Here is a 12,826-nt window from a genome sequence, read left to right on the forward strand (position 1 = left end):
TTTCAATGGCATCTTAATTTCAAACCTGCAAAATTACAAAGAAAAAAAAAAATTGATCACAAAGCAAATCTCACACCATAGTGATCCCAATGAAATATTTTAAAAAGATTCAACAAATCACTTCAAAAAAAATACAAGTCTTGCTGAACTTTTTTTGTAGTACGAATTCTTCAAAATTCAATAGAATTAATTAAACTACTAATATTAAATTTCATACTAAAGGTTGATTGGTGTAAAAAATGTTCGCACCTTTGTACAAGATTATCAAATCGAATGCATAATGTTGGTAAGTATTTCATTTTAAAATAAAAAAATGCAATTATATTTATTTCTATCCATATATCATTCATTTTCTAATATAAATTAATATTATTATTTTAAGATGCATCTTCCGCAAAAACACAATTCTTGAATGATTTACAGTTTTTGTCATACTTTGAACTATTGTTAGACAAATCTTAAATTTTAATTATGTTGGTATAATTTTTTTAACTTTTTTCAAATTAAAATGGTATAATCTTTTAATTTATTTTAATAATGTAAGCGCCGTGCGTAGCACGGATATTCACACTAGCTGTCCTTGTATGACCGAGCTTGAGAGTTTGAGCATGTTTTGGTTGAATGTTATAATTCAAAATTTGGGGTTTGGAGGGAATAGGTTATATCCATTGTAATCAAAACTCAAACAAATGTGGGGATAAACCTGGTTGTCACAACAAACTATACAAATGTGGGGATAAACCTTAGTTAGTAAGTACTCATAATATACCTGTATAATAAATGATTATAGGTATAATTTAACATTTTTCTGTATTTATATATTTTAAAATACTATGAAAAGTGGTTTTGTAAAATATGTAATAAAATTTTGTCTTATCATAAGTTTGTGATCATTTTAAATTTTTTAAAAGTTTGAAAGTTTGGATAACAATAACAACAAATCTTCCTAGTTACATGTAGAATATCACTTGTTTCTATATCACAATTTTTATAATTTAACACCTATGAATATAATAAGATAAAATTATTATTTTATAATACGATAAAATTTTATTATTTTCTAAGGTTATGTGAAAGGTCAAAATATTTTTCACACAATATTTTAAAATATATAAGTGCAAAAGAATATTAAATTATACATATAATCATGCATTATACAAGTATGTTACGAGTACTTACTAACTAATGTACTAAGTTTTAATCATTTATAAAATATTTTATTGTTATTTCAAATAAGCTTCCTAGTATTGATTTGGTATAAGCCATAAAGGATTGAGTGATTTGAGTCAGCTGCTTCTGTGTAATTTTGACTGTGGTTAACGAACTCAATGATTTAGTTTGTCTAACTTAGGTTAGTGGAAAAATGGGTCACAGTTGGCTGGAATAAAATTGTAATAAACCCGCTTTCCAATAAAAAATCAACTCTTTATGGCTTTTCTCCATTATAAGAACAGAGTACCCCTATTCCTAAAAAAAAATTATTTATCGGATAAAATAGAAATAAACCCGTTTTTCAATAAAATCCTAACTCTTTATGTCTTTCCTCTATTATAAGAACCATGTACCCATTTTGCCATAAACAAATTTATTTATCGAATAAAAAAATTTATTTATCAAAAAAATAAAAATAAACCCGTTTCTCAATAAAACATCAGCTCTTTATGGCTTTCCTCCCTTATAAGAAAAGAGTATCCATTTTGCCATAAACAAATTTGTTTATCGGATAAAATAAAAATAAATTCTTTTTTCAATAAAAAATCAGTTCTTTATGACTTTCCTCCATTATAAGAATATAGTACCCATTTTTCTAAAAAAAAATTATTTATCGAATAAAATAAAAATGAACCCATTTTTCAATAAAGCACCAGCTCTTTATAGTTTTCCTCTATTATAAGAACAGAGTACCCATTTTTTCATAAATAAATTTATTTATCGGATGAAAAAATAAATATATTTTTCAATAAAATACCAGTTCTTTATGACTTTCCTCCGTTCACTACAACAAAAAAGGGTATTAGCGACAACAACTTTAGCAAGAAGTAGAAAGCTTGACGCTATTAAGAGGCTTATAGCAAGAAAAAGGTCAATACCTCACCAAAAATTGGAGCCATCATATACTAGAAAGCTTGACGCTATTAAGAGGCTTATAGCAAGAAAAAGGTCAATACCTCACCAAAAATTGGAGCCATCATATACTCTGCGAGGGCAAGGACTTTTCTCGCTTAAAATTCTTGCCAAAAGGAGTGCGGGAAAGCTTCCCTCCAAATACTGATTCTAGTGGGCCAAAGTTTCTATGTTATTGGTGAGAAATCAAGGGTGCTTTTTTTGTGAAAATTTTAAAATTTTGCTCCTTTCCAATTTTTAGCAGAGCTGCGCATTGAAAATTTTTCAACCATTCCTGGCACAACACTTGTCAAGCGTAGCACCACATGAATTCCAAGCCTTCCATACTTGCAAGGCTACTTTCCCAAATATTGTTATCAGATCAGAGCCCTTGAAAGTTCAATCGCAACCTCCCCTGCACCTTTCTCCTTCTATCTCTCTTTCCCTCTCTATCAATTTCAGTTTCCCGTAGACATATGGTTCCCCTCTTCCTCTCTAGCATCCAAATCTGAATTTATACAATCATGGACACACTTTAAAGACCCTTCCGATGCAATGGCGACTTCAAGGAAAAGCGATGGTGTAGGTTTTTTAAGCAAATATGTTATTTTCATCTCTGTTTTGTCAATTGCTTTTTTCTTGCATTTTTGGTCAATTTAACAATCGCAAGATAAATTTTTTGAAATTGTAGGCTTCTACTTCAATGGATTAGAGTGAATGGGCATCTCAGTTGGAGTAGAGAAAGGGGTCTTACTGGAAGGCAAAATGAAAACGGCCTGTCAAAATTTCAGATCTAAGATTTCAGGTAGTTTCCAACATATTTTCATACTAGAATTCTTCCTTCCACGATTTGATTTTTCCCCTGCTTTGTCGTATTGTTCAATCTCCTCTCTTTACCACTCTCGCTTCCATTCCTCCGTACCTCTCGTTGCCCAGCCCTAATTGTCCCCTTTTGTTGTCCCAAACGCCCTGTATCTTACACAATTTTTGAATGCTAAACACTGATTATGACGTGTTCTAAGATTTAAGCCTTATTTATTCGGTGACTTAACTGAAATTTTGGATGATTTTCTACTCCGGTTGGTGATTAGGATTGATGGTGTAAGTGATTTTGCTTGTCTTTGGACTGGTTAGTGGTGGTTCATCATTATCTATTGTTTTGTGTTTCGGTGTTGTAGGACCATTCGTGAAGCATATTTTTTCCCTTCCTTTGGGCTAATTCTAATGCTTTCATTGCGCTGCATGTGATTCTCTTAGGTGATAACTTCTCCTCCTCCTGAATGTTTGTGCAAGTTTTAATGCCTTTGGTCTTTTTGCTTTTTGATGATTTAATTTTTTGTTTATTTCTTAACTAAAGATCTAGTAAATAGAATATAGTTTTCTTTTAAGTGAACATACTGGACAAAAATAATAAGGATTAGAAAAAAAGGATCTCATTGGCTATTTGCACCTTGGAAGCCTTGTTGGCCGTAAAATCTAATTCCTTTTTCCAAGTTCATTTCATGCTTTCCAAGTCCGAATGTTACGCTTGCTTAGCTACTTCTCAATTTTGAATGAGCTACAATGGGTGAATGCATTTACTATTTTTGTGTTAAAGGAAACAGCCTTGGCGTTACTTTACAATTGGTTTCATGTCAATTGGGGTCATAATGATTTCTTCATCTTAAGTACATGCTACCAACTTGTAGTTTGAAATTCAGTTCACATTTTGTACTTGTGGTTAATAAAAGTGATCCTTAGCATTTCTTCTAAAAGTCCCTCATTTTCATTTCTTTTCATGCAACAATATGAGGATCAATGTCTTAGTTGATATATGTAGGCTAATGCAGGTTTAATTTATCTAACTACCAATGTAAATTTCTGTTTAATAATTTTTTTTTCCATTGGACTCTGTAGGTTGATGGTGGATTGTAGTAAACCTGGCTATGAAGCTCTTACAAGCTACTTCGATTATGGACTTTGCCAATTAATGCAAACATGATACTCATTGTATATCGGCATAGGGTCTATCTTAGCATTTGTTATCCCTGGCAATTTTGGTTGTACATATTAATCCTAATTAGGATTTGATTTGAGTATCTTTGTGCTTTGTACTGTTGATAGTATTGGTTGTAATATATTGTTGCTTGTTTTGTATTTGTAATGACAAATTGGTTTGTTATTTCGTATAAAATTTTGCTATATCTCAATATTGACATTAATGATACCTCTTGCTAAAAAAATGGTTGAAAAAAAAGTAGCTTAGTTGCATTTGATCGTCTTTGGTAAGGGGTCGATGGTTTCTAATTAAAGAAGTTACTTATTTATGACAAAATAGGCACTCTTTTCTTATAATGGAGAAAAGTCATAAAGAGTTGGTATTTTATTGAAAAATGAGTTTATTTTTATTTTATCCGATAACAAATTCCTTTTTGCTTTCAAAATGGGTACTCTGTTCTTATAATGGAGGAAAGTCATAAAGAGCTGGTGTTTTATTGAAAAAACGGGTTTATTTTTATTTTATCTGATAAATAAATTTGTTTATGGAAAAATGGGTACTCTGTTCTTAAAATGGAGGAAAGTCATAAAGAGTTGGTCTTTTATTGAAAAACGGGTTTATTTTTATTTTATCCGATAAATAAATTTATTTATGGAAAAATGGGTACTCTGTTCTTATAATGGAGGAAAGTCATAAAGAGCTGGTCTTTTATTGAAAAATAGATTTATTTTTATTTTATCTGATAAATAAATTTATTTATGAGAAAATGGGTACTCTGTTCTTATAATGGAGGAAAGCCATAAAGAGCTGGTCTTTTATTAGAAAATGAATTTATTTTTATTTTATTTGATAAATAAATTTAGTTATAAAAAATGGGTACCCTGTTCTTATAATAGAGGAAAGCCATAAAGAGCTAGTCTTTTATGGGAAAGTGATACTTTACACAAAGTGGCCGCGATTTGGTTTATGAAATAATCCCAAATAAAAATTTAGAATAAATTTATTTGTTTTGAAAGTTGTATAACGGTCGTTAAAACTCCAGAGATTGGCAAAAAAAATTTGAGGTTGCAGAAAGACAGAGCGAAGAAGGAGAAGAATTGAGTTTTTTGTCCGTTGCAATTATTCCGTTAAAAATGGTTCTATTCGGTTTTACCCATTTTTTGTTGGGTAAAATCGTTGGTTCTAACGATCAATTCTTCATTTCCCGTCAATTGTCCTTAATTGGCCAAAATTACGAAACTTTGAGGATGCAATATGTTTGGGGTGAAACTTTGAGGATGAAATTGGCCAACCACCCAAACTTTGAGGATGAAAAGTGCATTTTTTCTTATAAGATATTTAATCAAATGTTATTTCTTGTCTTAATTTTAGTTATGACTATACTACATATTTATTAAATAGACATACCTTTATAATTAAAGTTAATATTTGATATTTTAGGATGCCATATATTTAAATAGATGAAAATTATTTTGAACATAACATATTAAAATAATTTTATTTGTCAATCATTTTGGCCCTCCCCCCAAGGAAAAAATCTTGGCTTCGTCACTGCCTAGGAGGAAATTGGGGTCTATTGCTAACAAAAGATTGTGAAAATTCACCTTTATATCTTAATTATTTGAAAAAATCTAATGAACAAATTTTGCAAAAGAAACCTTGTTTCTTACCAACAAATTAAGTAACTAATGAAATCACCTTTAATATTGCTTTAACATATTAAATTTATGTTAAATACAAATTTTACCAGTTTCTTTTTTGTAAAAATATAAGTGTTTCACTTTTTCAATTTTAGTTACAAACATTTATGTATTTTACATAAATGTAGTGATTCAGAGTAAAATGCCCATAAATAGCTAGTATTTTGTTGATGTAATGCAAAACAATCCATAAAGAGTTGGTATGTTATGGGCGCAATCTTTTTTACTTTCACATATTTAAAATTTGTTAAATGCAAAATCTACTAGTTTTCCTTTCGTAAAAGTATAAGTATAATACTTTTTCAATTTTAGTTACAAACATTTATGTATTTTACATAAATGTAATGATTCAGAGTAAAATATCCATAAATAGTTAGTATTTTGTTGATGTAATGCAAAAAACTCATAAAGAGCTGGTATGTTATGGGCACAACTTTTTTACTTTCAAATATTTAAAATTTGTTAAATACAAAATTTACTAGTTTTTCTTTCGTAAAAATATTAGTGTAACACTTGTTCAATTTTAGTTACAAGCATTTATGTATTTTATATAAATATAATGATTCAGAGTAAAATGCCCATAAATAGCTAATATTTTATTGATGTAATGCAAAAAACCATAAAGAGCAGGTATGTTATGGGTAATATGTTTTTTGCTTTCACAAAAATCAGTTTATGTTAAATACAGGACAATCAATTTTCCTTTCGTAAAAATATTAGTATAACAGTTTTTCAATTTTAGTTACAAATATTTATGTATTTTACATAAATGTAATGATTCAGAGTAAAATGCCTATAAATAGATAATATTTTGTTAATGTAATGCCCATAATCGGGAGAATCAATTGGAATTCACTGTTTCTCAGCCTTGGACGCTTTATGTAAAGTAGAGATATTTGTATTCAATTAAATGTGAAAAGGGCAACAATCTGTCTTCCCACAAATCCAGTTTTCACAAATGTTAATATTTTACTAATATAACAATTAAAATCAATTTTAATAATTCAAATTTAGTAGATTAGATAAAAGTTGTTAGAAAAGTGAGAAATCAAAAGAAAAACAACTCAAATTTATTAAAAGTCCAAAAAGGATTCAATACTTCAGCTATAGAAGTCCTCCAAATGACTATATATTAAAACGTCTATAATCAAAATAAATTAGATAATTAAAAAACTTAATATTTCAAACATTTATTTTCTTAAGTTTCACTTCTTAAAGGCCCTCAACTCCTTATTCATTAATGACCATATGTTGTTTCAAAGCCAAGCATGGCTGTGTTTAGTACTGCTTACGCTTCCTTTTCGGTGTTTTATTCTTAGGCCCTTTATATTTATGTTAATTCCGTGACACCCCAACACATTTTCAGCTTCTACAGTAGACAACATTTCCAAACCCCGGTTATAGGTCACCACTTGCTTTTGTAGAAATATTCCCTTCTTGGTCCGTATATGTCAGGTTGCAACGTGCTGCCTTCTTTGCCATATGCTTTACTTTCCACACCTGACTTGAATTATCCGATTACACTACAGAATTTACCCTTTTGAGAAATATAAATATTTGTAATTTACAAGGTACACCATGTTGACCAATAAAAGTCAATGGTAGGTAGAAAGCTGGCACCAGCCTTGAAAGTGCCCTTCACGGCAGAAGAGCTAGAAACAAAACGAAGAAGATCAGTAAATTAATCACAAGATGCCTCGAGCTCACAAGAATCATCATCCTTTTGGACAAAAGAGCTAAAAACCGAATTGAAGGAAATCAATAAATTAATCACAAGATGCCCTGAACTTACGAGGAAGCCAATTTGTGCAATAATACACCATATTTTATAGATGGGAATCTGCAAGTGGTGGGGTTGGGCAAGACTCTGTTGATGCAATTGCCGGGTTCCAGGCTTCAAAATAATGCAAAGCAGACAATAATGAGTTGGAGCAAGGTTCAAAAGCAATTGTTGCATTTTTTGCATTTTCAAGGATTGCTTTTTTTTTTTTTTAATCCTATTGTGGTTCGAAAACACATACATATCTAAGGACTAAATGTGGTTGAACAACAATCCAGAGTCAGCCTTTATTAGAAAGATAAGAAGTAGGAAAAAGTAAGAAGGCCACAACTAATTTTTTTTTCCTGAAAATATAAGTGACATCAAAGACTGTAAGTCAAATATTGAGATTAAATTAAAGACTGAATGTGAACTCAATGCCTAATCTCCCACTAGGATTGGCCAAATCAACTACTGAAACAATTTGAAAATCTCAGTAATCTCACTATCTTTTTGGACTTTAAAATACTTAATAATCTATTATTAGGAAAAATGATAAATATAGGTTCTCACATTTTCCAAAATATTTTATTTTTCTGCTTAATCCATCAAGTATAAATTCGGGGTCCTAATCCAAAGAATGACGCTAGGACACTGTTTCAAAATAAAAGAAAGCCACAAGGAAAAAAAAAGTATTTAGTAATAAATCAAAAAGGAAAACCTCACCACAAATTCTGTAGAAGTTTAGGAAATAATGTATATACCCTTTATGAATTTGCGAGGTTTCCCTAATCCTAATGAAAATTTATCCATATTACTAATTTATTCCCCATTTTCAATTATAGAAGAGGGAAAATCGAACTTGCAATTGTTGTAACAAGCAATCCCACAATGTTTAGATGCTACTTGTCTTTATATCTTTTTACTAAACCAAAACATTCTTAACCAAGAATCAAGATAATTGTACAAACCAAATCTTCATACATGTAGAAACACACACATACACACACACACATATATATCTAACTATCTAAGGAACTAATTGTGGTTGAATAGCAATCCAGAGTCATGATTTTATTACAAGGATAAGAAGTAGGAAAAAGTATTGACAACAAACACCATAATTTAAATGTTCATGACTGCAACAGATTGTCCTTTACCTATCTTTTCTTAGAGGAACTCTTCTTTCCATTCACCATTTATCCAATGTCCAGTGCAAACTTGAGAGATATGAGAAATTGTCTGATAATCTTCACTTTGTTTATCCAAATTATGTACTTTGCGGATTAGCTCATCAGACATGTCATAAAATCCAAGAAATTTAAGCTCGGTCAAGTTTTGGAGGCCCAAAGGCAGGCCCTCCATAAGCTTGCAACCAACAATAAGAAACTGTTGGAGACTGGATAACGATTCCTCTTCCACTCTTACCCATTTCAGTCTTTTTAATTGCCCAAGCTGTAATCTCTGGAGTTTTGGGAATCTTCCAGCCTTAAAGCACAATGTCTCCCCTTCATAAGCACGATGGAGAATAAGGTCTACCAGATTGGGCAAGCGTCCAAGGCAGTCTATTGCATTCTCATCTTCACTCAACTCACTATTGTACAAGGATAAAGTGCTCAAGGATTGAAGTGATATTATCCATTCTGGTACTCCCTCTAAACGCCCATCCAATAAAATCCTTACAAGAAATCCAAGTCTTGGAGAGATGGAATGTTGGAGATCAAGGGTCTCCTCTTCTTTAATAGAGCTGATGTATAACTCTTGAAGGTTGGTTAGCCTCGAGAGGGAGGAGACCAACTCCTTTCCATCTTCTCTCCTCAGCTTTGTGATCCATAATTGCCGCAACTGAATGAGCTTCCCAATCTCCATTACTATTTTACCACTGTTTGCTTCTATAAATGCCAAACTCTCCAAGGAAATAAGCTTTCCAATTCCATCCGGAGATTTAAAGCCCCAAATTGCATAGTTATTTGAATAATCACCCTTTCTGCCTACAGCAAGGGAACGGAGTCTTCTTAGCTTTAGAATTTCCACGGGCAACTCCGTTATAGTGGTTCCAGTCAGAATTAAAGCTTCTAGGTTTTGAAGCTGCCCAATAGATTTTGGAATTATTTTAACTCTGGTGTCACTTAGATCCAGATACTCGAGATGAAATAGTTTGAAAACTTCCTTTGGGATGTTGTCCAATTCAGCTTCCCTTAAATTTAAAACCTTTAGGAACTTGGGACCACCACATAAAAACTTGGACAAAAATGAAGTTGTGAGAGGATCTTCATACTCGAATGTTCTCAAGGATCGAAGACTCTTCAAGCTGTTGAAGCCTTGTGGAGGATTATCAGTGAAGTTATGAATTGCTAGGTGTCGAACTTTGTCAGGCCATCTTGTGCAATATCCAGTGGATACGGTTGTGAAGCTCTGCTCTTTAGATTTTGAAACAATCATTTCACGCAGAAAATCATGAATACCACATTCCTTCAATATGCCATTATGCCTTGTGCCCTTAACTTGAATTAAACTTCTGTTGATGAGTTCTTTTAGATTCCTCTTAGCAATATCAGTGGCTGTCATTCCTTCTTTCTCTTCTATAAATCCTAGTGCTATCCATGTATCAAGTATATTATATATATCTATTCTCTTAATTGGATAATCTTCAGGATAGATGCTTAAGTATAATAGGCAGCTTTTGAGATGGTGAGGCAAATCATTGTAGCTAAGTAAGAGTATCCTTCTAATTCTTTCAAGCTTACCGCTACCATCTACCTCAATGTCAAAGCCACAAAGAATCATCTCCCATTCATCTATCTTATCCTTGTCCTTCAAAGCCAAAACACCACCCATTGTTACAATTCCAAGTGGTAGGCCCTCACATTTTTTCAGTATTTTTCTAGAAACTTCTTCTAGATTTGGAGGACAGCTATTACTCTGAAATGTTCTATTGCAAAAAAGAGTCCAAGAATCTTCATAAGAGAGAGGCTTCATCTCATGGACCAAGTCATGGGATGCCAAACAAGACGAAGAAGCTACATCGGCTATTCGTGTCGTCAATACAACACGACTAGCAGTATTACAGTCAGGCAATACATATTTGATAGTTTCCCAAGCATTTAGACTCCACACATCATCAAGCACAAGGATGTACCTTCTTTCTTTGAGGAAGTCTCTGACAAATTCACTCAGCCTAATACCATTCATGGATTCCACTTGCGGAGGCAGCGGCTGTCTGATTTCCTCGCACAATTGTTGAATCAAGTCCTTGATGATGACATTGAACTGAAAATTTTGAGAAACAGTTATCCAGGCATGGCTCTGAAATTGTTTCTTCACTGCAGCATCATCGTAGACCTTTTTCGCCAGGGTGGTTTTACCGAGTCCCCCCATTCCCACCACTGAAACTAGTTTCAAGTGGGAATGGTCATCAAGAATTTTGGAGATGAGCTCTTTTTTGGGCTGATCGATGCCAACAAGTTTAGCTTCTTCAATCAGCAGTGCTTGGTCACGAATATCACAATCTGTGTTTGCCACGTGCGAAGAGCTGGAGCCTATTTCTTGAGTACCATACAGAGACTGGTACCTCTGATGCCTTGCAGAAATCTCTACAACTCTGGCCTTGATATCTTTTATCTCCAAAGAAATCCGATGCCGGGCTTTCAGATTTTTAATCGAGTTGTAGATCTTGCCAACACGGCCAAAGAATCCATCTGCATCACCACGAGCAAAGCGGAAGGCAAAATCATCGAGAACGTCCTCTGTATCATAAGCAACTTCTCGAACCTGCTTTACCCATTCTTGGAGTTGGGAGTCATCGTCCTCCTTTGCTTCAGCTTGTCTGAGGAAAGCTTTCATGCTGCCGAGTTCATCTTTGATGAACTGAACATCTGGTCGAAGTCCACCCAAAAGCGTGCTCTCTTGGGAAAGTAAGGTGGAGAGCTGCTTAATTAGAAAGCCTACAACACTCTCGGCCATATTCCTCAGTTAAATCACGGGAACTCGTTTTCTACCAAACAATCAACGAGAAACTGAAATTGGCAAAAAAGAAATATGCTGGTTCTCTGCTGCAAAGGGAGGGTAAGTAACTAGCCTGTGAAATATCAAGATCATGTTGAGGAAAGCCGTCCCTTCCTTTCTGTGGTTTGCGGGGCCTGAATTGAAGTTGTCCGTAGAATATGGAGTCAGTAATAATAGATAGAGTCGTTGAATTCAACAAATCAAACTTTCTTTTTCATTATTGGGCTCCATGGTGGGTAAGTGGCAGCTGAATGAGTGGAATCTGGACTTCACTTACCCAGTCGTTTTTTCCCTTATTATATCCCGGACCCGAATTGCTCTTTCGATGGTTGTTCCTTTCTTGCTAGCCCCAATTGATTTTAACATGAAAATCAAGATGAGTAAATCAAAATTTAGAAAAAAAAAGACCGAATATGTAGACCTAGATATCAAAATTCACAATAAACGTCAATCCCTTTTTTTATTTTGGCCTTGAAGGAGTACAATCTAAAATTTCTGTATCCAATTCATAGTCAGTAAATACTTGTATTATATCGATATAACACGCGTTCGTATGTTTCATTCAAAAAAATTTTCATATTTCATATATTTTAAAAATATTCTAAAAAATACTTATACTTTTCAATTAATCATATATAACACGTAATAAACATTTAACGTATTATGCTTCATGAATTATACTTCAGTTTTTTTCAAAAAATTTTAAAATTTGAGTAAGGATAATGACATACTTTTTGAATGATATATAAAATAACAGTGACATATATATAAAAACGGTAGATTTATACATATTTAAGTGATAAAGTGATAAAAATTTTAATAAATTTAACGCCTCATACACAAAAATAAATTTAAAATTGGTATATATGTAGTATAGTCCTCGAAAATTATAGTAAATTTATCCGTTTTTTTTAGTTCCATAACATTCAAATATGTTCATACTATTCATGCACGAATTTATAGATCTAGCCTATCTAAGGAAGAGGGGTTTGATTAACAACCAATCGGATAAAGGTCATTAAGACCGCACAAATTTGCAAATTGGAGAGGCAGGGAATTGAACCCTGACTTCCAACATGCACCTTTAATGGTTATACTATGGCCAAATGGCCAGTAGGGCAACTTTATTACTCAACTTGGTCCAATAAACTTACGGTGGCTGAAGTGTTGTTTTTTGTAATAAAGTCATCTTTTTCGCGTGTTTGCATAAACTAGAAGTGGTATACCATAGGTTTTGGGTAAGAAGTCGGTTCCTAGCCATTTATTTCAGCTTTTGTTAGT

The 12,826-nt window shown here is 32.7% G+C and overlaps 1 protein-coding gene across 1 annotated transcript; it reads right to left on the minus strand.

Moving 5' to 3' along the window:
- Positions 1-8,710: 8,710 nt before the first annotated feature.
- Positions 8,711-11,503, minus strand: LOC113780085 (disease resistance protein RPM1-like). The gene has a single exon (XM_027325904.1). The coding sequence runs from the start codon at positions 11,501-11,503 to the stop codon at positions 8,711-8,713; it is 2,793 nt and encodes a 930-aa protein (XP_027181705.1).
- Positions 11,504-12,826: the final 1,323 nt, after the last annotated feature.

This window comes from Coffea eugenioides, chromosome 8 (assembly GCF_003713205.1).
Source record: "Coffea eugenioides isolate CCC68of chromosome 8, Ceug_1.0, whole genome shotgun sequence".
Lineage (NCBI taxonomy): Eukaryota > Viridiplantae > Streptophyta > Magnoliopsida > Gentianales > Rubiaceae > Coffea > Coffea eugenioides.

Excerpts from the sequence above, each read along its gene's own strand:
- LOC113780085 (XM_027325904.1), bottom strand. The coding sequence starts at position 11,503 with ATGGCCGAGAGTGTTGTAGGCTTTCTAATTAAGCAGCTCTCCACCTTA.